The sequence below is a fragment of the Phyllostomus discolor genome, chromosome 5, assembly GCF_004126475.2.
Source record: "Phyllostomus discolor isolate MPI-MPIP mPhyDis1 chromosome 5, mPhyDis1.pri.v3, whole genome shotgun sequence".
In the NCBI taxonomy this organism is placed as follows: Eukaryota; Metazoa; Chordata; class Mammalia; order Chiroptera; family Phyllostomidae; genus Phyllostomus; species Phyllostomus discolor.
The window spans coordinates 123102513-123128078 of record NC_040907.2 but is presented as its reverse complement, the minus strand read 5'-3'; the positions used below and the strand labels follow the sequence as shown (position 1 = coordinate 123128078).

The 25566-nt window shown below is 52.2% G+C and overlaps 1 protein-coding gene across 20 annotated transcripts in view; it reads right to left on the bottom strand.

The window, feature by feature from the left end:
- CAMK2G (calcium/calmodulin dependent protein kinase II gamma) overlaps positions 1–23538 on the bottom strand; it is a 55868-nt gene extending 32330 nt beyond the window's left edge. For 6 of the 20 annotated variants that reach the window (XM_028513583.2, XM_028513588.2, XM_036026772.1 and 3 more), the window contains exons 1-5: positions 23335–23525; positions 21887–21981; positions 10780–10839; positions 3572–3626; positions 2649–2714 (exon numbers count right to left, since the gene is read on the bottom strand). In XM_028513583.2, the coding sequence (XP_028369384.1) occupies positions 2649–2714; positions 3572–3626; positions 10780–10839; positions 21887–21981; positions 23335–23399 (341 nt within the window). In that variant the 5' untranslated portion in view covers positions 23400–23525. Of the gene's footprint in view, positions 1–2648; positions 2715–3571; positions 3627–10779; positions 10840–21886; positions 21982–23334 lie in introns of all 20 variants that reach the window. The other 14 variants (XM_036026774.1, XM_028513585.2, XM_028513578.2 and 11 more) reach the window with 7 other exon arrangements.
- Between the last annotated feature and the right edge of the window lie 2028 nt (positions 23539–25566).

Here is a 25566-nt window from a genome sequence, read left to right as displayed (position 1 = left end):
CCGGCACCTTTAAGAAACAATGTAATATGTAAGAGGGGTCCAAACAGGGTACCTAAGGAGTATTTCTTTTCTTTCTTTTTTTCTTAAAATTTTTATCCTCACTTAAGAACATGCTTATTAATTTTTATAGAGAGAGGGGAAGGGAGGGAAAGAGAGGGAAACATTGATGTGAGAGAAACTGATTGGCTGCCTTTCATATGTGCCCTAGCTGGGGACCAAACCCACAACCTAGGCATGTGCTCTGACCGGGAATTGAACCCACAACCCTTTAGTTCACAGGATGACACTCCAACCAAATGAGTCACACTGGCCAGGAACCCTAAGGAGTATTTCTGATCATGATTTTGCACAGAAAAAGACAAATTACAACAGAGTCACATTCATGATGATTTTTTTTTAAGATTTCTCATAATTTTTGTGGTTATAGGCCATTAATAATGAATAATGTTAAAATAAAAAAATGTGGAAGATTATCTAAGTTTTAAAATATGCATATTATTTATAGCTTACCACAATGGACAGTCTTTCTGTAGGTTATGAGGCTAGAACCACCCAGAGTTTAATAAGTGTGTGTATGTTAACTGCCTGAGCTGATGCCAGCATGAGGCCGCCCGAAGTCCGCACTGTCCTGCCCCACTCCCAGTCGGACTCTCCGCAGACGGTGTTGGCCCTACAGAGCAGTGGTGAAAACTGGGGGACAATTTTGCCTCCCAAGGGACATCTGGCAATGCCTGGAGACATTTCTGGCTGTCGCAACTGAGAGGGGTGTACTGGCATCTAGTGGGTAGAGGCCAGGGGTGCGTCTAAACCTCTACAACACACTGGGGGGGGGGCCTCACAACAAAAAATTATCTGGTCCCAAATGTCAGTGCTGCTGAGGCTGAAGAATCCTGGCTTAGAGAATGGAGCCTCAGCCAAAGGTACTACCGGGTACACTGAGCAGGCTTGCAGTATCTGGGGGCGCTGGGCTGGGGACTTGGGCTTATTACTCCTTCCTGAAAATCTGGTACTTGGGCTTCCACAAGAGCCAAAGGGGCTTATGAGGCTCCGGCCTCCCTACAGATATTACAGGATACAGCCCAAGAGTAGGCCAAAGAGACTTTAAGACTGAGCTGAAGAGGCGAGTCTCCACAGAAATGTATAATTAGAACAGAGCCAGGCTAGCAGGGAGAGCCTTCTGGCCAAAAATGGCAAAAGTGCGAAGTGTCCCAGCAGAGCCAGGCCAAGCCCACTGGTACAGTCACCCCCCACACCCCCCCCCCAAGCTCTCCCTCTTCCCTGCTGGACTCCCTGAGCTATCACCACCTCCTCCCGCCCCACAGCCTGGTCCTCCCCTGCTGGCACTGGAATCCATCTCCCCACTTGAGAATTTTTCCTGAGGCTGAAGCATCTGAAATTGATCAGCAAACACTGGCCTCTCAGTTGAGAAACTGGTGAGGAAGCTGTGCTCCCTCGCTCTCCAGAGGCAGTGGAGCCGCCACACATGCCAGAGAAGCTGCAGGCAGGATGATCAAAACCAGGTTGTAAGGACATCACCCTCAGAGAAAACTTGGGCTGGGGAGGAGCTGAGGCAGGAATGGCAGGCCAAACAAGTGCGCAGAGCCGTGGTGTGGGAGGAATTCTGCTGTGTCACATGAAGGAGCTGCCAGGGCCTCCATGGAGGGCCTGGGGCCAAGAGGTGTGGCAGAGGAATGGTCCTCTGGCCAGAGGAGCCCCACATCAGGACTGGTCATGGTGGTCAAAAGACAATGCGACAAAGGCTGAAATCTCCTCAAAAGGTTCCTGGGTGGATGATTAACCCTTCGGGACGTAAATCGTGTTTCTCCATCTCTGGATCATCCCCAGGATGCCTTATACACAGCACAATTTGTCAAAGGGAAGAAGGGGGATAAGGGGTGCCCTTGCGCATGCCTGCAGGTATACACTGTGGTGCAAAGGAACGGTATTTCTTTTTTATTTTTATTTTTTAAGTTTTACTTGTTTTTAGAGAGGGGAAGGGAAGGAGAAACAGAGGGAAAAAAACATGAATGTGTGGTTGCCTCTCCCATGCCCCCAACTGGGGACCTGGCCTGCAACCCAGGCATGTGCCCTGACTGGGAATCAAACTGGCAACCCTTTGCTTTGTGGGCCTGCGCTCAATCCACTGAGCTACACCAGCCAGGAGGAAAGGTACTTCTGAGGTGATGGGGTAAACAAGACTTGTAAGAGCTTTGCAGAAAACAACAACAACAAGAACAACAAAACTGCCCTAGCTGGTGTGGCTCAGTGGACTGAGCACCAGCCTGCAAACTGAGAGGATGCAGGTTCAGTTCCTGGTCAGGGCACATATCTGGGTTGCAGGTCAGGTTCCCAGTGGGGGCTGTACAAGAGGCAACCAATTGATGTTTCTCTGGCACATCAATGTTTCTCTCCCTCTCTTACCCTCTCTCTAAAAAACAAACAAATAAATAAAATATTTAAAAGAAAAAATGATCTGCAAGTGTTGCATTTTAAACTTTTTGTATCACCCACAGAATGCAACCCGAGTCTAGCTCTATAAAATCTTTGTCTGGACACAAGCTCCTCCCCAAACACTATTCAAACAGACACAGCGCCTGGTCCCTAAGATGACCAGGACTCACACTTGAACTATAGGGCCCTCATCTCACCTGGCATCAGCTTCACTGTAGTATTCTCTGGCCACAATGTCTTCAAACAGCTCTCCGCCAGTAACACTGCAACCAACAAAGACAGTCAGAGGAGGCAAGCCAGCTGGCCAACCCCTGCATCCAATAGATAACAGGTCACAATGTAGAACAGCTTTTAAAGAAATCCTAACTCTGTGTGCATTTCATCTGACAGCCCAGAACACAATCAATCCTTCAATGACATGGGGCTTTTCTTTGCGGTAATATGGGCCCTTACTCTTGCACATTTGTTTTTATAATCTACATATGCCTAATACTCAGGCAAAGATGGAATATACAGCGGTCTAAGAGAAAATAATTGACCTACTCAGGAAGTCACAGATTTGAGACCAACATAAACACTAAGATACAGTTGCCCTAAAAGAACAGACCCACTACTTGAAGTTGAAGAATAATGAGACTACGGAGCGATCCAACCTTGAAAATACCAAAGAGGCATTTCCAGGAGGTGAAGAGCCACTTTTAAGATATTAAACCACATCCAAAGTGGACAAGAGACCAATTGGAGCCCAGTCTACAACTACTAAAAGCTACCTCCGAGTTCTCAGAATTTGTAAGGCCATGTAAACAGCAGCATCCCATTTCTCTGCTATGGACAACACACCAAGGATCAAGAAGAAAGCATCTGCATGAGATGTGCTGCTGAACCGAACGCAGCAGCGGTGCCATTTGGGGTTTGGGGCCCCGGGGAGACATTGACTGAGCAATGAGACTCCTCAGCAACATGCCCCTCACCAGAGGAAGTTCAAAATCAAATTCTTCCTCTCGGGCAAAGGAGAGGGACCCTTGGCAGAGGCTGAAGACCCAGTTTAGGCCTTTTCCCGAAACTTCATTTTGAACTAGCTGAAGGGAAAGGCCTTTGCACCCTCAGAAATGGCACTTACAGGTCAAACACGAGGTAGTGGAACCCTTCTTCAGAAATACTGTCGTGGAGGCGCACTGCAAGAGAGGAGACGGGACAGACATTAATTAACAGAGAGAAAACTTGGAAACCCTCTTCCTCTCCTTCTCAGCAGCTCCACCCTCGCCCCATCCCGTCAGGCTCCTGGGTGGGCTGTGTCCTGCAGAAGTGGCAGGGAGAAGGGTGGGCACTCCTCAATTCAAGGGTAAGCAGCCCTGGTGCAGAGACAGCCAGACCCCAGGGCGAGCACTCTGGTCGCCACGTCCGACTGCCTCAGATGTAGGCAAGAGAGAAGCTCCCTGGCCAGGACAGAGGATATGATGTGTCACAGTGCAATGCAGAGAAGCAGTAGTGAAGCTCACCACAGGGGACAGAGAATGACAACAGGAGAGAGCCCGAAAGCTCTTTCAGAGGAGTAAACGCAAACAGAAGAATTAAAGGGAGGAAAGAAGTGGGAGAGGCAGAGCCCAGCAGGGAGGCACGTGGAGTGAGGATGACGGATGGTGAGCACAGGAGGCAACACGCAAGTTCAGGCAAAGACAACAAGAACTGTTACATGAAGTACCTATCATGTGCCAGGCCTTGTGTAAGCCTCCTTGCATACATTACTGATTCTACAGGCATTTATTGAGTGTGTACTATGTGCCAGACCCTGTGCTAGGTGGTTCAGAGATTTGGGAAGGACATGGTGTCTGCCATGAAATAATAAACTTCAAGGAGTTTATTATTTCTGATGACCACCACGAGATGAGGACACTCCCATTCTACAGATGAGGACACAGAGTATCTTGCCAAAGGCCAAACATATGGTAGGTTAAGCTGTGAATCCAGCTCTGTCTGTCTCCAAAGACTGGTCTACACTGCTGCTTGCTATAAGACATGTGGAGTGGCCCACACACCCAGGCAATAAAGTAATGGAGCCAGGGAAAGGGACCATGCACGAATATACCTATAGGTGTCACAGATGAACCTGGGAGGCCACCACGTGGAGCAAACTACAGCGACTCACAAACTGCGAGAGAAGGCTGGCGAGCAGAATCCCTTCCCACTCCTCACCTCCATAGCACTTGGGCAAAACACCAGCCTAATGTCTTCTGATGTCTTCTCCTCAAGCTTCTGCCCACAAAGCCACCTCTGGGTTAAATGCCAAGTTCTGAGCATCATTCTAATGCAAACACGACGTGATGATTTGGCCGACAGTCTGGCTGTTCCTGTCCCTTCCCTCACCTAAACTGTCTTGATGGAAAACCTCAGTTCCAAAGGGCTCCCTCTGTTTGACCTTTGCCCCAACCCCTGGCAGTCGCAGGAGCACCTCACAGAGCACTTCAGGAATGGCCCGACACCAAACCGACCAGTAAGGTTCTTGAATACAAAGAAATCACCGCCTCTCTCCCTTAGCCTGGCCCAGGCTGCCAACTACCCCCAAATGACAGCTTCCATTCTGGTGTCAGAGCGTTTTATCAGGGCTGAGGTGCTTCCCCACATCCCATCCCACCAAAACAAGATCAGACGGAACGTAAAATATAGGCACTAAGCCATTGCCAGAGCTCTGGGGCTCTCCTCACCAGACAAATGAGGACTCGGGCCTGCCCTCGGGCCAGGGGTTGAACCAGGGCCTGACAACTGTCTGCACTTCCTGCTGCCCACCTCAGTTGATCTGATCTGGTTACTCAACCCCAAATTCCACTCCAAACTGAGTATTTCTATGATTTACCAATGAGATCAAAGGCAAGTGGTACTTCTACAATCACTCCTCCTTAAACCATTCTCTTCTGTCCATGGGCAAACAGCTCCTGCTTCTCAACGCCTGCAGGTGACAGAAGGAAGGAGCTACAGCCAGGCCCCTGCCTCCTTCCCGCCCTAACCAACCCAGGTGCACTGACGCAGGTCCCCCCAAAGCCCTGCAACCGGTCTCCTCACTGGGCTCCTCTGGTCCACATCAGTGCTGCGTGCTGAGTCCTGCTGTGGCTGCTGCTCCCTCGCTTCCAAAAGGACTTTCCATTTAATTAAAAATTTGCTATTAAAAAGCATTAAAGTGTGTAATACAAATAATCCCCTGGAAATCAGCTGTCCCAGAAACTAAAAACCACCTTCATGAGGGAGGTGACTAACAGCAACAGGGTGGTGAGCTCACAGGACAGCAGGTACGATGGTAACAACCACTCCTGGGGAGTCCTGCCGCCTCCCCTGCCTGCCCTGAGCCCCCACCCCACCCCACCCCCAGTACAGCACAGCAGGGCTGAGAATGGGACAGAAAGTACAGGCGCCTGTGCCTGTGCCCAGACAGGGAGTCACTGGCATGTGCCCTTGTCCAGGAAGGCCACACACACAGCCCAGGTGGGAAAAGGCCAGGTGGGGAATCAGGAGGAAGACTTGCCCGCCCAGGCCACCCAGCCCAGAGAACGGCTTTGCTGTAGGTGCCAGAGTAAGGCTCCACTGAGACAAGGAGGGACAGGTAAGGAAAGCCCATAACGGACCAAGACTGCTATCGTTTTCATTTTTCCATTGTAAAGAAATTTAGCAGGGAGTGAGAACAAGAGCAGAAACTTGACTTCATCATTCCAAGAGCCTACCTAGCAGATTCTAAATAATGATCCAAATTGTAGAAATGAACACTTACTTGAGCTGTTTCTATGAGCTAGGCCTTGTGCCAAGTGCTTTACATTTTATTTTATTAAACTCTCCTATTAACTTGGTGGGACAGGTACTTCTATTACCCTCATCTAACAGGAAAGGAAACCGAGGCTCCAAAGAAAGTCACACAAGGTCATACGCAGTGGCAGAACTGAGACTTGATACCAAACAAACTGACATCAAGATCCTTGATACTGCAGAACTGCCCACTGGGGAGCCACTTTCTCCATCCTCGTTGGCAAAGGTGCTCCAACCTGTCCCCACTAGCCCTGGCCATTCTAATTCACTCATCAACATCCATCTGGCACCTTCTATGAGGCAGGTGTGGCTGCACATGCCATGGATTCAGCTGTGAAGACCAGAAACCTGGCTGTGCCACCACGGAGCTTCCAGGTGAATGGGGAAGACAGGCTTTAAGCCAGCACTTACACAAACATGTAATTAAGCACTACTGTGCCAAGGGCTGTGAGGCAGAAGTAAGGATGCTGTGGATGCATGCAGTGGAAGAATGTGACCCCTAGCCCATTCCACAGTAATGAGAGGGCACAAAGGCCAAGGAAGGTCAGGCCAAGTCCACAGACAGGAAGATCTGGGGAAAGGGGTATGAAGTGTTCAGTACAATACATTACAGCGATAAACCTAATTACTTTTCTTTACAAACTGAGGAAAGAACAGGACAAAAAAAACGCCCAAATACTTTTACTTGATGTTTCATACCTCCAAGAACTGACAAAGCCACAACCCAAATATTGTGGCTATTTCCAATTCTCTAAAACCACCCAATGATACACCGTGTTTTAACTAAGAAAGCATGGTCAAAAAGCACTAAAAAAAGCGTCACTGTTGATGTCTGCAGCAACGGCACAGTGGGAGGGAGGCCCTGTGCCCGGGGACTGGCGGAGGACTGAGGATGCCCACCCCCCGCCCTGCCACCCCCGCCCCGGAGTGGTGAGCAGGGATTTAGGAGCTGTTCGGTTATGATCCAACATTTCCTTCTTTTCCTTTTCAACTATTTTTGCCACACTTACTGGTAGCTGAATGGATCCTGGGCCCAAAGGCAGCCTCGTTTGAATACCTTGTAAACTGAGTTGGGGCTGGGGGTCTAGGAGAGATTATTTCTGGCCGCTGGAATCTGTTTTCATCTCCATTTATTTTCTAGGCCTCCTTTTCTCACTGAACCCTCTTGTGACAACTCCACAAAGAGGCACAAATGACACAACGGAGGCACAGGTGGCAAAATAATGTGCCGAAAGTCACAGCTACTAACCAGTAAACCCCAATTCAGACTTGGACTTGACACCAAAGCCACAGATCTTTGCTTCTCCACGTATATGGTCCACAGACCAGGATCATGAGCATCACCTAGAGATGTGAGGAAGCGCCATCCCGGACCTACTGAATCAGATCTGAATTTTAACATGATCCCTAGGTGATCCATGAGCACATGAAAGTTTGAGAAGTGCTGCTCTAAGCCACAAGGCTGGACTATGATTGAAACGGCTAGGGCAGCTCAGCATGATGAAGGAGGACAGTCTATTCATCAGAGGAATTTAGAACAGGGAGTGAGCAGATCACAGGGGGAACACAGTCCATTCAAACTCTAGACAATCAGCACTCCCGCTGTCTCCTCCTCTCAACTGCACTCCTCTGGCCACTCTCCTAGGGTTGTTTTACGTTCTGCAGTACACCTCATAGGCCTTTTCTTTAAAAAAAAATTAATAGACTTTATCTTTTAGAGCATTTGGGTTCACAGCAAAACTGAGCAGACAGTACACAGAGCTCCCACATACCCTCTGTCTCCACATATGCACAGCCTCCCCCGCTACCCACACCCCCCACCAGTGGTACAGTTGTCAAAATCAATGAACCTGCTGACGCCTCATCATCACCCAGAGTCCACCGTTTACATTAGGGTCCACTCTCCCAACAGGCTTTGTACTCCTGGGACAGAGCATCTACTAAGGAATAAAGCTCAGGACACCTAGCTCCTTGCATCGAATTCCCTTCTGAGTCTCACAGCAACCAGAGTCTGACCATCAATTCTTTGCTCTCAGCTTCCTCAACTCTGCACCACTCTTGGCTGATCCACGGGTATCCTTGTGTGATGGAGTTAAAGAGGCTGGAGCCAAGAGGGCCACAGCACTAAAGGATGAAGCAGTGGGGAGATGAGAGGAATGGTGAATTAGGGGGACAGACTGCCTCCTCTCCTGCCACAAGCCAGGTCAGAATCCATGGCAACCCCGGCCTCCTGGGCCCCTAGCTCTGCCACAGCTCCTGGAGCCCTGGTTCTCAGCGGAAGCCAGACAGCCTGGCCTGCCAGCTCTCCCAGGACACAGTCCTGGCTCACCCTCTCCTCTCCCCGTCCTTGATCCCAGAATAGGGCCTCAGACAAACATCCCTCAGGATCCGGGAGCAACCATGAAATGGAAGCACGGTTCTAGGCAGTCAGACGCTGCCAAGTGAGTGCGACTCGCCTGGCCTTGCCTGGGTCTTGCTGTCTCCCTAACAGAGCAGATGGCTAGGGTGGGTCATCTCTCCGTCTGCCTTCATGCTGAGTTGGGGGCAGGTGGTGCAAAGAAAAGACTACCAAACCAATTAAGTCTAAAAGGTCAAAAAGTATATATTTGATTTCTAGAAATAAAATGTTTCAAAGGTTAGAACTTTTTATCCTGCCCGGACCTTTCTGTGGTGACCATGCCTGTCCTGCAGGCGATGCAGACCTGGTTCTGCCTCCCTCCTCCCCTGCCCTCCCCCTCGTTCTCCGCCTCCACGAGGAGAATCCATCACTGTTCTACGAACTGGTCGCAAGGAGCACACGGAAAGTTGCTGACCTCAGACCCTGAGACCGAGAACTAGAACACCAAAATGCTTCCATGCTTGCGATGGCTTTGATTACCCACGTTTCTTCTTCCTGTTCTAGAACTTCTAGGTCAGAGGTCACCAGCTCACAAAGCCTGCGGGCACGGCACAGGCGGTGCCCACGTGACACGACGAGGCGTGGCAGGGACAGCGGCCAGTGGGCTGAGGGGCCTCCACTGCCCAGCCACAGCTGATGCTGGCTGTGCACGGACGTGGGCTCAGCAAAATCAAGCCTTCTGATTTGAAAAACTGGTAAATAGAATTTTTTTTCAAAATGTAAAATCTCATTTTTAAATACTGACTGGCAAATAATAAAAATATTTTTAGGCCACTCAGCCAGCCAAACCAAAGATGCCTGAATTTTGTGACTGCTCTTTTCAGCATTCCTCTTTGTTGTATCTCTCCTACACTGTCCCCACTGTGGCATTTTCAGGTGTGAGTCTAAGTTCAATAGATCACCTAGGACTTGTCGGCTGAGAGCTGCTGGCTCCGAGGAACATACTGCACCAGGCAAAGCCGAGCCCTTGAGCACGGGCTATGCCAATCTGCTTCGCGTGTAATCCAAGCTGCTGATTGCCATCTATAAAGCCCTGCATGGCTGGGGTTCTGGTTACCTCAGAGTTGCTCCTGTCCCCTTGGGCTGGAGTACACCCTCAGCTCTCCCCCATAAATAGCTCACGTGAAGTATTCTAGCCTGAGTTCTGGGAAGCCAGAGGCTGAGTAGCTCTGGAGGAAGCATTGAGCTTCAGCAAGCTGTCTTGCAGCCCTGGCTGCCCGCAGAGGAGGGTGGGTGGCCTCCAGGGCACTGAGGGAGCCCTGACATTTAGGCCATGCCTGAGGAGCATGGAACACACTTTTTTTTGTGATGACTCAGGGCTTTTAGGGAGAACCTAGGAGATGCTCCCTCTCTGCCTCAAGTCGAGACTGGGGTTTCTGCTCAGACACTGCAGCCAGCCCAGTTTCTATTCTCCCTGCAAGAAGCACCAAATCAGGGCCAACGCTTTTGGCAAAGACTGTTTCAGCTGAACAATGTAAAACTGAGCCGGAGTGGGTTGTGGCAGGCAAACCTCCTCAGGCTTTAGAACAGCCAACAATGTGCTCTTGTCCCCCAAGTCAGGGTGGGAGCAGGGAGAAACCCTCGTCGTTTCTTCTCTTTCCCCATCCTAGTGGCTCCTGCCATCCCTTCTCCAGAGAAGCCAGGCGGGTGGGCAGCTTGCTTTCCTGGCTCTGGGGAGTACAAACAGGAGCACCATGGAAACCCCCAGAGCGTGCACGACACTGCAACAGGAACAAAACTCTTTCAAGTCCAGGAACAAAATCCGGACCCTCTTATGATGGTCATGGAGAGCCCCCAGGGAGGGAGGCTGGCAGGCTACTGGCCCAGAACCTCATATGCTGAGGACCTTGGACCTCGGCCCAAAGACTGGAGGAGGAGGGAAGAAAGGTGCCTGAACTCTGTTCCAATACCTCATATCCCAGCCCTGAGATGGCATTGCAGGTATGAAGACACCTAGGTTGCAAAACTAGAATGTCCCAGAATTCTGAGCACAACACGGCTGCTTCCCCTTCTAGGAAACACAAGACACTGGGGGCAAAGGCCTAGGGACAGAAGCAGTTCCACATACAAAGGCAGTGGGTCTCTCTTCACTACCCCCTACTACAAAACACCCAAGAAATATTCTACGTAAGCGCACTTACCAATGTTTGGATGTTTTAAAAGTCGGCATATCCGGGCCTCACGTTCTAGTTTCTGGTGATCTAAAAGCAGAGGAGAAAAACCAAAAGCCATCAACCATCCTTTCTATTTATGGCCACCTGGCTATTCATACTCCAATTCTCAGGAACCAACTATACACTTCTTACAATGTGCTGAATTAATGTAGCAAGTCACAGCAATCCCGGAGACAGGTATTGTTACCACCCTTTCCAGATGAGGAAATGCCTCGGGAAAGCACCTCGAGCTGGTGAGTGGCAGAGCCAGGATGTGAATCCAGGTCTTCAACTACACTGTGGTACTCTTTCCACTACTGTAGGGGTTTCACTGGGCTGGGGGTTCCAAAATCTCTTTCTTATTAGGAATATTAACAAGAGCTAAGTTTTGTCGAGCAGCTGCTTTACGACCGACCAGACACTGTGCTAGGAGTTTTGCATATATTCTCTACTTGGGTCTTCAGAGAACTCCTAAAACATAATGGTGCTGACAACAAAGATGGTGATGATTTGAAAAAATAATAATAGGTAACATTTATTGAGAGCTTACTTCTGCACCAGGCAGATACACTTTTTAATTTATCCTCATAACAACTCTAATGAGGCTGGTACTACTAGGATGCCCGTTTTACAGAAACCTACTTCTCCCCAGGATCCTCTTGCACACCCACTGCTGGGACACTCAGGCTCTGGGGTTACTCTACTTTGGTAAAACGACCAGAATGCAAGAGTCCCCAGATCCAAGCACTGGTCAATTCCTTCCACAGGAAGACAGAGCTCCAGGAAGTAGAAACAGAGGATACTGCTACTCTCTCTGTCCCTAACTCTACGTGCTGGACTCTTCCCCAAATTTATCTCCTCCACAAGGTTTTCCCTGTTCCTCTTAGAGGATATCACTTCCCCACCTAATGCCACTCCTCCCACCTAATCTCTTATAATTCTCACAGCGTACTTACAGCAGTTCTCTTTCGATCACAGGCTCCCCAAAGGGTGGGGCCTTTCTTAGTGGTGCTTTCTAGAGTTACTCCCATAACAGGGGCTTAATAAGGGTTTATCAACAATAGTAGTGATAACTATTATTTACTAAGCATGTACTACATGCCAGGATTATCTTATTTCATCCTCACAGAAATCCTTTAAAGTAGGGGTCTGATTAGCTATTACGTGACAAATGAGGAAATAGACTTAAACAGTTAATGTGACAACCCAAGTTCACAGAGGCAGTGAACACAGGTGGTCTGAGCCCAGAACCGTCTTTCTCCATCGCTGTGCTATGGTGACAAGATAAAGAAAAGGGACAGCATCAAGTAAAGACTCCAGGCTTTGGGGACCACAGTCCAGCTCACCCCAACATCTCTAGGCCCAAGCAGGTGCCCTTCCATCCACACCTGCCCAGCAATTCCCGCCTCCCTCACTAGGGTTTCTGCCCACCCCACCTCTACCGAAACAGAAGGAGCCTCTCCATAAAGCCTCCCATGACTGTCGCAACCCTCCTGCGGGGTCAGTGCTATGATTGTCCCTTCTTCACAGATGATGGAACTAAAGCCCAGAGACATTAAATAATGTGCCCGAGGTCCCACAGCAGGAAAGGGACAGAACTGGGATTCAAGCTCAGGCCTCAGATGATGCAGTCTGAGATGAGGTGGGGATTACAGACTAGAAGGAATTCATCCATGTTCTTTCACCAGCCACCCCCAGCTTTGTGTGCTACACTTTCCCTCTAACGGCAGCTCTGCTTTGTGGAAGGAGGAGGTAGGGACAGGCAGAGATTAGTTCCTGCTGCCCAGCTAATCCATCCCAGCTGCCCAAAGATCTGGGTCAGGCCTTCCTTTCTGTCCTCAGGTTCGGCATGACCACTGACCAGGATGTAGTCAGGAGAACCCCAGGTAACCCCACACTCCCACATCGCCCAGATCTGTCAGTGCTGGGGACCTTCCGAAGGTGAGGTAGTCAAGAAAGCAGTGATGGCCCTGCCTGGTGCAGGGGGCTCACTTCTTCAAGGTCTGGCCAGGAGGACGTGAGGGCTAACCCACCCTCCTTTTTCCCTGGGACTCGGGCTTGTAGGGAGCAAGCTGGCCATCCCCAAAGCTGTAGACCCACTAGCCCTCTTTCTGACCACTCACCTCACCATCCTCCAACCCCCAACCCTCGGCTTGGCTGCCTGGGCAGGTGCAGAACAGCATCTTACTATGTGGAGGTGGCAGCTAAGGGGAAGGCCCAGAAGATTAATGTTTATCTCGTCCCTCAAGTCTCTTACTGGCTAATGGTTACAGCCCCACACCAGCAACAGCACTAAAAATAAGGGCATGCCAGCTCTATCAGTGACTCAGGATGGGAAGAGGAGGAACCCAGATTCATGCTCCAGCTCCTCGAAGGAGCTGCCCGGAGTCCAAAGGGTCTATGTTAGCCACTCAGTGCGACCCTGCCTCCGAGGAGCCAAGCCCCACATTCTGGGTGAAGCTTGTGACTTCTTTAAGCCCCAGGCTGTGCCCTGATCCTCTGCCATGGAGTCCCACCATTAACACATCAGCTGTGGAGTCCGACAGCGCTGGGCTGAGGCCCAGTGCTGGCATGTTGGGCGAGTTATTAAACCCATCTGAGCCTCATTCATTCATTCAAAAAATATTTACTGAGGTCTGCTATGTGGCAGGCCCTTGTTCTAGATGATAGGATACAGCGGTGAAAGAATAGACAAAAGCCCCTGCCCTCATGGAGCTGCTCCTCTAGTGAGGCTGGGCTGGGGGAGGGACAGCCAGTGAGCACCGGATGGCACGATCAATGTTGTGGCAAGTGCTGCGTAGAAAAACAAAGCAGGAAAGGTGGTCAGGGAAAGCCTCAGTGAGAAGCTGACATTTGAATAGGACCCAAAAGAGGTGAGACAGTGGGCCGGGCATATTATTTTGGAAAAAGGGTCCTCACTTCTGAAATGGAGGCAGCGATATCTGTGAATTAAATGAGGCAACTGGGTAAGTGCTCAGTGCGGTGCCTAGCAGCCTCCTTTCCAAGCGCCCAGGGCTGAGATGGACAAGGCCTCCCAGAATGGGCTTTGTGGCCGCAGCTCTTCCCAGAGACACTGAGAGAGCTGGACTGACTCTCCCTTGGCCTGGGCAGGCACGGGATACACTAACACCAACTGAGCCCTCTGACCCGCTCCATCAACCTTTCTGGGGGTGGGGTATTCCTCCGCTCCTCCTGTCTATAGCCTGCGGGTAAGGGAAGCAACTGGGGCTCTCCAGAGAGTAAGGCCCAGGAAGCGCTGTTGCCTGCAGGATCCCTCCTCTTCCTCAGCCTCAGCCTCACTGGCTGTGGCACCCTGCCATCCAGCTCTGCTCAATGAGCCGTGTGGTTTCTGCCGACCACACTCTCCCCTGCCTCCTTCCACCACGCACAACTGGCCAGCACCCCAGCCTCTCCAACTGTTGTCTCCTGTAGCTTTTCCACCGTCCTGTGTCCCCTCCAGGCCTGACCCATGTCTAGGAAAAAGGAGGGCTCCAGCCCACCAGCAGGGCTCAGGAATAAACATGGTTTGTAAAGCATCTTTCTCAACTGCAAGAGTGGCCCCAACTAAACACAGCATCCCCAGCCCCAAAGGAATGAGGCCATTGAACTGTCTTGGTCCACAGTGGTAGGTCCAGGCCCTGGCTCCACAACCCAAGGTGATAACACACAAGACACTCTTGTCACAAAGGCGGCCTTCTTCCTTGAGGCACACCTGCTCCCAGCACCAGTTGAGCTCACTGTTCCTAGGAGACAGCTTAGGCCTGCCAAGGCTGACCTTCTTCCCACCCACCTTTCCACCAGGCTTGACCCCGCCCCCCCCCCACAGCCCAGCCCCCCCTTCCTGTTTGACAACAGCCACTTCCCGCTTTTGCACAGGGCCACTTCCTGCCTGCCTGTGTGCTACTGCCATGGAGAGACCCACCCCTGTCGGCCTTCAGCCCAGGTCCAACCACAGCCCTCTGCAAGATGTTCCCCTCGAGAGCAGAGGTGGCAACAGGAGCAGAAAGCAGAAGCTGCTGTTATCAGAGACAGCAGCCCACCCAGGGCAGAGCCAGGCCCTGAAACAAAAGGGTCCCTGGAGGCCTTGCCTCTCCCACCTCTGCCTTGAGACTTGGTCCAAGGACTCCACAAAGGACAGGTGCCCTTCACAGGAAGGGCAGGAAGGACTGACCAGGTGCGAGAAGGGAGGCAGAAAAGAGAGCAGACAGTGAGGAAACGCCATGCAGCAAAGGTGAGAGCAGAGCCCTAGAGCCATCTCTCCCTTAGGGACACAGGAGAGAAGCCTACTTTCCTCCCCCACAGGATCAGGGCCCAGGGAGGGCTGGCCGCTGGTTCTCCACAACCCTAGAGGGGATGTGCCCGCTGACATAGTGACATTTCTCTAAAACCACAAATGCCAGCACTAGCTTCAAATAAGATTTGCTGCCACCTAAATATGCAACCTTCTCTAGGTGTGAAAGGACATAGAGCCCTAACTCAGGCTATGAAGACCCTCCTCAATCCAATCTCGGGGATACCCCTAACTTTTCAAAGGGTGTTTCAAAGATCTCTGCCTGTGGCCCTAACTCTGTGAGAAGCTTTCTACAGCCCCATTAATTTCAGATGCTCAACGTGGGGCTCCCCCTCTTGCTGCCCTCCAGAGTGTCCCCTAACCAGAGTGTCTCCTTCCTAACCAGCAGAGGCCCCGTCTGGCCCCCAGAGGTATCACTGAGTAGAAACAAGGGCATTGTTGGGATTTGGTGTCATGGTCCAAGTTCTCCAGCTACTTATAAACAGCCCCTGACCTTGGGCACTGACCAGCCTGAATCCCAAACCACAATCCCATTGACCTCGCCCTGACACCGCGATGCCACACCCCTTCCTCTTTGACTCTCACTATAAAGGTGCAGAGCCTCCAGTTAAAAGCAAAGTCTGTCCACCACGTAAGAGAGGGCATGGCTTCTATTTTCTTCACACCCACACACACCCAGGAACCAGCTGAGGGTTGTGAATAGAGTGGGACAGAGCCTGACACGGGCCACATGAGCACCAAGGCTCTGTCCTTTACATTGGCATTCTCCCTTTCTCTTCAGTCTAAATTCGAGCAGTTTTAGGCAAGGAACACAAAGATGTGAGCCCCACTTTGGCCTTTGTGTCTTAAGAGAAGCTTTAACTAAGGAGGCAAAGGAGAGAGGTGCCAAGACGTGCCCCACAGCAAAAGTCTCTCAAACCAGCCTGGATGGAGAAAATCCCCATGGGGTCACTAGCAAGCCCCAAGAAGGCAAGGTTCTGCCTCTGGACACTCTGGATGCTCTCAAGGGTCAGAACAGGGCCAGCCACTGAGTTCCCCATGCCCCCAGCAAGGTTCTGGGTGCCTGCAGCCTTTGCCCACTGTTTTGGTGACATTTCCTTCATGGTAACCAGCCCCAAGTAAAACATCCCAGGAAGCAGCCCCTAAAAATAGCTCCTCCCAGGGCAGCAGCAAGGGGGGTGGGGAGGAGGAGAAAAGAGGGGAGCAGATGGGAAGCTGCTGGGGCTGCTGGGGCCCAGGAAGTAGAGCTGGTGCTAGGGACAGTGAGTGGCTGGAAATCTCCCCACCGTAGAGGGGTCTGTGACCAAAGAGGCGGGTACAGACGAGAATAAGGCCTCATCCAGCAAGAGGGAGAGATTTGCTCCACTGGTCTTATAGCTCTGGGCCTGGATGGAGGAGTGGGAGTGATATGTCAGGATCCATCACAGAGAACAAAATACCCAGACTCTGTGTTCTAAAGGGAGGAGCCAAGGGGTAAGTGAAAACCACATCGCTTGAGCATGCTGGGTCCTGAACACTGGCAAAATCATTGGCATATCTACAGCTCAAAATAAACAAAACTTTTGTGCCTTGGTTTCCCCACAGGCCCAGGGCGGATCTGTCTAGCCATGGGGAAATGACAAAGGGCCTCCACTGAGAGGCACTCAAGAAGTGCAAAGTGCCCATCTCTTCCTGTCACCACCCTTTTGGCACCCATGGGATCAGGCGCTTGTTGCCTGCCAAGGCTGTCCAGAGAGCAGCAAGCAGAGAGAGGGGGGCAGGAGCCCGCCACGCCCACTCCTCTCCTTCCCTGTCTCCAGCCCCACAAGAGACTGGGGTCAGCCGCTCACCTCTAGGGTCTCAGCACAGCCTCGAAGCCTGAAGCAGAGCTTCTGACAAGGGACGAGAGCAAGCAGCTGGAAGAAAGCAGGGGCCTCTCCTATGAGATGGGACCCCATGATGCCAGCGCCCAAAGTCACCCCAGGAAGGTGGACGGGAGGGCAGGGTGACAGGCCAGTGTTGTCTGAGCTAAGTCGCACAGCTCACAGCAGGGCTGTATGAAGCTGGCCCAGCACATACACCTTGGCACAGACGAGGGACCTCTAGGCTGCTTCCTCATCCACCTGGGAGGAAGAGTCAGAGGAGCTCCGTCACTTACACACAGCCAAAAATGGCCTGTTTTATCCTTAGGAGGAAAGCGTGGTTTTGCGTACAACCTCCTTTAATGCTTCCTCAAGTACCAGAGTCCCAGGTTCCAGTGCTGTGTAGATTTCTCTTCCTTCTCCCCCTCCCTCATGGCTGCTTTACCCTCCCTCCCCTCACCCAGATCCTTAATGGTAAAGTCTCCCTTGGAGATACCACAGGGGACACAAATGTCATGGGGGCTACTCAGGCCAACACTAAGGGGGTGGGGACTCTCAGCTGGCACCACCCTGGGGGATCCTATTTCAGTCCCCAGGGCCAGCTGGACCCAGAAAGAGACAGCCTTTGCCCTTCTGGTGGCCAACATACCACAACCCAGCCGCTCAGCTTGCCATAGCCTTGACCATGGACTGACACCCCAACCTGGGAGCTCAGAAGAAGGCCCCAAATCACAGAACAGCCCATGTATGCAGATGGCCACACCCCGGCAGAGAGAGGGAGATGCCGCCTTAAAGAAGCCTGGATTCAGGCGTGTTGGGTAAATCTCAGGAAGCACAGCAAGAGCAAGTTGCACTGCTGTTGCTGATTTCAGGTGGCATTTCTTCAAGTGTGGCTCAGGGACCACCCGCATGCAGACTCTGGAACTCCACCCAGAAGCAGAACCTCTGTGGGTGGAGCCCAGGAATCTTCATTTTAACCAGTACTTGAGGTAATCATTATGCACACTAAGTTGGAAATCACTGCTTCAAGAAGTTCCAGCATTGCCCTAGAAGGCCATTACAACAGGGAATCATAAGCTACACTGCCTTCCGACACCTCCAACCTGTACTAGGCCCCAAGCACAGGTCTTTAATCTCACCTGTCCTCTCTTAACAGCTGTCAGGCCTACGGGCTGGCTCCATGGAGCAGAAAGAGGAAGCCCAAGCCAGTACCAAGGTACAAGGGTTCTGGCAACTTGGCTCTGGGGTTCCTGAGAGCCAAAGCCAAAAAGCAACTGTGATGGATTATGTATAGTCCCCTTAACCCATTTGTTCAACATGCAGGTGCCCTTTTTGTCTCAGGCACTGTGCAAGGCCTGCCTATACTAAGAAAAGAAACAGATATAGTCCCTACCCTTACCTCCCAGGTCCTCAGGAAGAAGAAAGTGTTTGCTTACATTTTGCTTCAACAGGAATTTCTTCACATAAGGTATACAGAGTAAATAAATATTGCAAATGCTGTAACGGGTTTCATTATATTGTTTCTGGTAGCATCTCTTAGTAAGGCCAAGTATCCATCCCAGTAAAAGCAATTGGAATGAAGCTAAATGGTCCGAACACAGAGGTTTCTTATGATGCTAACTGTTTCAAGAAAAAATCCTAAACTATGTATAAGAAAGGACCATTTACCCTTCAACTGTAGCAATATGGGGAAATGTTTTGGCTGTATGCAAGACAGCAAGATATAAAATGTTATGCTCCACCCTAGCTGGTGTGGCTCAGTGGATTGAGCATGGGCCTGAGAACCAAGAGGTCATGGGTTTGATTCCCAGTCAGGGTACATGCTGGGGTTGTGGGCCAGGTCCCCAGTTAGGGGCATGAGAGGCATCTGACTGATGTTTCCCTTTCATACTGATGTTTCTCTCCCTCCCTTCCTCTCTCTCTGAAAACAAGTAAATAAAGTATTTAAGAATAAATAAATAAAAAAGGGTTATGCTCCATGAGGTGAAAATCTACATGCATATGAATAAAGATAAGAAGGGAATATGAAGATTTAAAAATAAAAAAAAGACATAAGGGCTCAGGCTCCTGGGGGGGCGGTGCTCTTAAATCTTAAAATAACGACTTATCATTGCCATCACCTGGCCCACTAGCGCCTGCATCCAAACCTATTTTAAATGCCTCCTTTGGCCTAGCAGAGAGCTCAGCTTGGAAACATGGGTTCCCTTAAGAGCCCCAACTCCACACCTATTGCTGTTCCAAAGCGAATGGAGTGGCTGTGACTCTCAGTGGCTTTACGTAGACAGGCCCACAGACAAAGACAGTGTTCAGTGCACAGCCACGTGAACACCCCACCTTGTAACCCAGCCACCAACATGGGCCTGAGGTCACAATGACAAGAAACAGCAGAGCAAAAGAAGGATTCCATCCAGACCTCCAGGTCCCAGAAGGCCAGGTGATCTCTTCCTGGGCCACCTCACCATGAATGCCAAGGAGAAGCAGCTCGATACCCTCTTGCTTTCCTTTCGGTTTGCAGCACAGAGAATCACAAGCAAGAAAGAAACTAGGCAGAGACTCAGCAAACAACAGCAAGCCCCTTCAGACCCTTATGGATGGCCCTGGTGGACCCACCACATTCCCAGACACAGAAATCCAACACCTGCAGAGCCCTAGACAGACAGACAGCGACGAGTGAAACCCAGCCCCAGCTGCTGCACCTTTATAAAATATACAGCGTAAACCGAGAGGCTGCAGGAAGCCACGGCCTTCACTCCCTAACCCCATGGGTACCAGCCTAGTGGGCCCCCTGGCCCAACCCTCTCCAGGAGCTCACATCCCCTACACCCACACCTATAGCACAGCCCCTGGCTTACTCCCTCCAAGCCAACACCTTCCCGCTCTCCCATCTCCAAACGGTCCTGGCACTTACAAATTCCTGACCCCTCTTCTTGGCCTCTGTGCCTATCTGCCGGGAGTAGGCCTCTGTCCCAAAGTCAACCTGGCACATAAACCATACAACAGAGCCCCAGTCTTGGCATAACCATCTCAAGAGAGGGGGAGTTGCAGTCTGAAGCATATGATCTTACACAAAAATGTTCTTCGCGAGGAAGAAAAAAATCAAAGAGAAATCAAATCTCACCTGGTTTGGGCAGGGAAAGATGATTATCATTTGGGAAAGACAGGACAAGGTTGAGGGGAGGTAAGGATGGGAAAAAGACATGATCACGTGGGTCAGAGAAATTCAGGTGAGTGGGGAGGGAGTAGAAAATGACAGCCCAAGGCAGGCAGCTCTACAAAGTCCCTTCACCAGCTATCCCCACGCCCTAGAGGTAGACTCCCAGTTATCTTTCTGTCCCTCAATCCTGGGTCAGAGGACACTGGTGGAATGAGAGAAAGCAAAGCACTGCATGAGGAACTGGAGACACCTGGCACCAGCCCCCTCTCTGGTGCACCAGGGCTGTGCTGTGTGGACACGGGGAGGTAGGCACTCTCAGACTGTCCTCTCTGTCTGCACCTTGCATCCTTGGCCAGAGGATGTCTGCCAAAGAGCCCAGCCCACCGAGTTGCACACCCCCCAACCCCAGGGGAGGAGTGCTTCTGACTACCCATATATCTCTATGGTAACCATCGCCTCTAATTCAAGGTACCCAGAGAGAAAGGAAACAAACAAATAAGTCAACTTTATGGCCAACGTAGAGGAACAGCAAGAGATGGGCACTGGGAGACAGCAAGACAAGCTCTGTTTGTGGGGATGCAGAGAGGCCCTCCCAGCCAGGAGGCAGACACCCTGCTATATAGGTCACAGAACAACTGTCACCATGACAGAAGCCCACTGTGGAATTTTATAGTTTCTCCAATACTTGGGGACATCTATTACATCTCTTACCCCAGAGACGCCTAGGTCATTACTAGCTACAGCCTATGTCCTCCCCAGGCATCTGTCCTGGCTTCTAATGTATTTATGGCATCCTATTGCCTAGCCCCAATTCCCTTCTCTGAAACTCGTAAAATTTGTCCCCCTGCTGCACCCTGCAGCCCTCAATGACCCAACCCATCCGCATGCCTCTGTACTCACCCGACCTGTTCACAGAGCACTTTACACATTGCTGAGTCTATACCTATCAGATCAGGTGAGTTTGGCAAGCACCCAATACAAGGTTCAGGGAGTGTAGGTTCAAGGTGTGAAAGACAGGGCCTGACCCTCCTGGCCTCAGGTACTCTCAGGTACTCTCAGGTACTCAGGAGGATCTCACAAGTCAGGCTCTATGGCCTGGCACTCCATAATCCTTAGACCCTGAGGCAATGCTGCTCCCACCCAGACCAGGCCATTGAGAATTCCAGACCAGGAGGCATCGCCCTCCACCCAGGACAGACTGCATCTGCTGCTGCACCGCCAACTTTGTAATTTGATCAAAAAAGCAATCAAGTTCATCTGGCAGGATTTGTTCCCAGAAGCTCTCACCAGTAGCAACCTTCTCTGATGTTTACAGATTCCCTTCCCTTGGGAGTCTGTTGGGAGTCTGTTCCGCCGCCTGGTGGGCATGGGGAGGCTGGGTTTGTCAGAGCTGCTCACTTAGTGCATTTCCACCCTAAATTGCCACTGGGGCCCAGGGACTAGGACAGGCCTGGAGTGGCTACTACTGCCCCAAACAGAAACTCCAAATGCCCAAGTTAAGAGCCCTCTATTCCATGCCACCCACCATTCCCAATATTCTCCCACTCCCTAAAAACCAAGTTCCCTGGAACCTTCAGGGCCAGTTCCTCTTGACAGCTACCTACATCTCTTACATCTTCACTCTTTTCTACCTGAGTACTTCCAGTTCCCCATGCAACTCCTTCCCTGGCTTCAAAGTCCACCTACCCTGAAATCCCAACTTTTCTCCAAGTGCTAAAATGCACAACCCCCCGACTCCTGGAGTATCTTTAGAAGAAGCCATAGCCCCTGGTGGCACTCCAGGAAGAGGCCAAGCTGGGGAACACTCACCCCGAGCAGACAACTTCTTGGTATTGATGATTTTTGCTGCATATTCCTGCGTAGAGGTTTTCTTCACACACCTGCGGACCACAGAGAAAGCACCCCTGGAGGGAGAAGGGGGAAAGAACTGGGAAACCGAGCACAGCAGAGTGACACAGACATGCTTCAGGACAGGGATGCTTCCACCAACCTTTGGTCAAAATCATACACACCAATGTAGTGGTCATCACTATCTAACATATGGCAGAAGGATGTGGCCACTGCATGACAGTGAACAGGTGTGTGTGGAGAACGACCCCATTCCCACCCCCACATCTAGTCACTGGGCAAAGCAGCAGCCCCAACCTCACGCAGTACATCGGGAGCTGGTGGGCGATGCTTAAAACACACACCTGCTGCATCACACAGACAGCCCTGTGGCCAGGGCCGAGAGAATCAGAGAAGGAAAGAGACCTGCCCTTCTCTCAGCAGAAATAGGTGAAGGTAGGAGAAGGAGAGATTTGAAAGAGGGTATCGTCCCAGCAGAGACATCTCCCTCAACCATGGGGAAAGGTGAGGCAAATGAGGCTCAAATCTCCCACAACCGTCTTCAGCGCACTTCAACCCACTGCATCCCGGCTCAGCTGACAGCACGGAAAGAGGGATCTAGTACTGGGTCTCAGACATCAATAGCTCCCCTTTCCCATGATATTTTCCTCTACTCTTCCCCTCCCAAATGGGAGCTCGCACTTTCCAGCTCTGGAAGCATCTAGGGGGGCGGGCAGGGCGGGGGCTGCAGTGGCCGGGCTCGGCGCCGCGGGTGGGGGTGGGGGGGGCCGGGGCTGCTGCAGAGGCCAGCTCAGTGCGGAGGGGAGGGGGATGCTGCGGCTGCGGCGCGCAGCTCCCGGGACCACTGCAGGGATGGGGGGAGGGGACGGGGGTGCTGCAGCAGAGCCCAGCAGCCGGGCTGGGATCCTGGAAGCGGCACTAGCGGGGGGCGGGGCCGGGCACCAAACACCCCCCCCCACACACCCCGGCACCGCAGCGGGGCTGAAGCTGCAGGGCCAGGAGGGCTCTGAGTGCTAGGCGCGTGGGACACGCGACAGGGTGCTGAGTGAGCTCCTGAGCAGGGTGGGGAGGCGACCAAGAGCTGGCGGGGTCGGGATGAGGGGCGCCTGAAGGGTGCGGGAGGGGCGGGGCTGGAGGGCACCCAGGAGCGGTCCGGGGGCTGCAGTCCCCAAGGCAGCGCGGGGTGCAGCAGCCTGGGCAGCTGCTGCAGGGCGCGGAGGGGGCTGCGGGGCAGGCAGCTGGGGGTCAAGGCGGCCCCGGAGGCGGCAGGCGGGAAAGGCTGGGGGTGGGGCGGGCTGAGGGGGCGCTGCAGCGGCCGGTGCAGGGCCGGGGGGCGGGGCGAGGAGCCGCATAGCGCCCGGGCGGCGGGGGCAGGGTTGGGGGCCGCGGCGGGCGGCGGGTGGCCGTACTTGCCGAGCTCCTCGAAGAGCTGGTAGTCGTCGGTGAAGCGGGTGCAGGTGGCTGTGGTGGCCATGCTGGCGGCGGGCGGACGCGGCGGTGCAGCCCGCGCCGACGTCGGTGCACAGTCACCGCCGCCCGGCCGAGGGAGCAAGAGGAGGAGACGGGGCTGAGCCCGGCAGCACCGCGAGACTTTACCGGGGAGAGCGAAGGAGGGAGTGACACCCCCGCGCCCGCCCGTCCCGCCCCGCCTCCAGCCCCGCCGGCCCCCCGCCCGGCCCCCGGACCGCCTCCAGGGAGGGGCCTCCCGCCGCCGGCCCCGCCCCGCCTCGGGAGCCGCCCGCGTTGGGCTGGACGCTCCGGAGAACCGAGACTAGGGGGTCCCAGCACCGCCCCACCGGGAGGGAACTGAAAGGTTTGCGACCAGTGGGCTCATCCCGGGACGGGCCCTGCCAGGGATCAGAATGTGTGTGTTGGGACTGGGTAGGGGATCTGGACCGCCGAGTTCTGTAGCGGGGCCCCACACGCGGGTCCTAAGCCCACAGCCCAAATTTACAACGACGTGGGAGAGGGCCAAGGTCAAAAAGTCCGTGTCATACTGCACACTGGGCAGGCGCCCCCAGCCTGTGCAGAGCCAGTTCTCAGCAGCCTTCCTTCGGGAAGCTGACAGTCTAGACTTGTGTAAGCATCAGGGCCATTATTAGATAAAACCCTTCAGGCACAGTTTGTTCAGGGAGACCAGGTTAGGGCCAAGAATGCAGGTGGAACTCTTGCCTTCCTGCACGCCGACCTGAAAGATGAGAGACGCTCTCAGGCCAGTAATGAAAAGGATGAAGTGGAAAGGATTAGAAAAGGCTATGTACTGCGTAGGCTAGAAAAGCAAGTGGAGGAAGGAGAAAATACCCCCATTTTCTTGCAAACACCTTGTATTTTCATTTTGTGGCACTCATCATATTTTGTAATGATATGTTTACCGGTATGAGAGGCAGTAGAGCTAGAGCGAGGGTGTCTAAAGAGTGAACTCAAGTCAGACTGCCTGGCTTTGATTTCTCGGCAACTCACCTATTCGCTGTATGATGTTGGGCAAGTCCCTTAATCTTTTCAAATTTCAGTTACATTATCTGAAAACTGGGAACAATAATAGTATTTACCTTACGGGGTTGTAAGTATTAAATGGGCTAAGTCACATAAAACATTTAGAATAGTACCTGGCACCTAATTAGAACAGTGTTAGCTATAATTATTTGTTTAATATTTGCCTCTCCACTAAATTGTGGTCTCCAATAGGGCAGGTTCTCTGCCTCTTGTGTTCACCAATGTATCTATTCTCAGCCCTAGACCCTCAGTAACGTTGTGGAATGAACTCCTTCGGGCCCTGGCAGAGGTGGTTACCCTCCTTCCCTCTGTCCCCACTATCAGAAGATGGTAGGACCCAGGCACATAACTGTCTCGGTAGAGGAGAAACAGGCTGGACAAGTTCCTGACCTGCCCAGACCTCTATACCACAAGTCAGATATCAGCCTCAGCTGGGCAGGGCAGAGCTCAGACAGCTGCTGAAGCTCAGTCTTGGTTACAATAGGACCAGCAGGACGCCCAATGGGAGTCAAGCCTTCATTGTCAGCAGGCTGGCTCTCCTGGAGAAGGCAGCCAAGAGGCTGAGGCCTCCCAGCCTCCCAGGTCTCATCCCTGAGGAGGCAGGAGGAGCAAAGCTCCTAGGGAGGGCCGCCCTCCTATCCCTACCCAAAAACCCTGGGAGCTAGTCTGAGAACCAGACTGCCCAGTGGGGGCGATTAAGCTAACAGGAGAGGAAAACATTAACAGATTGCCTGGGAGGGCCAAGAAGGAAAGGGTTGAGGCGACAGAACACCATGCCCCACCTCTTCCCAGGGCAACAGGAAGTAAGGCACTGAGGAGTAAGGCCACTTCCTATCTCGAAGCACTGGGGTGAGAGCCTGGTTCCAAGTCCCAGTTTGGGGCAATGAGACTCTACACAAGGGGATGACAGTAAGTCTTGAGTTTCTGTCATTCACTTTAAAGGCAGAGTGATGGCTAACCTGCATTCTAGAAATAGGGGCTGCGTATAAGTTAATCATCAATGTGTCCTTCCCAAGCTCTCAAGGCAACTTGGTTCCTGACCTCCAGATGCTGAAACTTTTTATTTGTTATCATAACGTGGAACAAAAAGACAGAGAGGTCAGAACAAGCACAACCACAGGGTTGCCATGGAGTCCCAGGGGAAGACC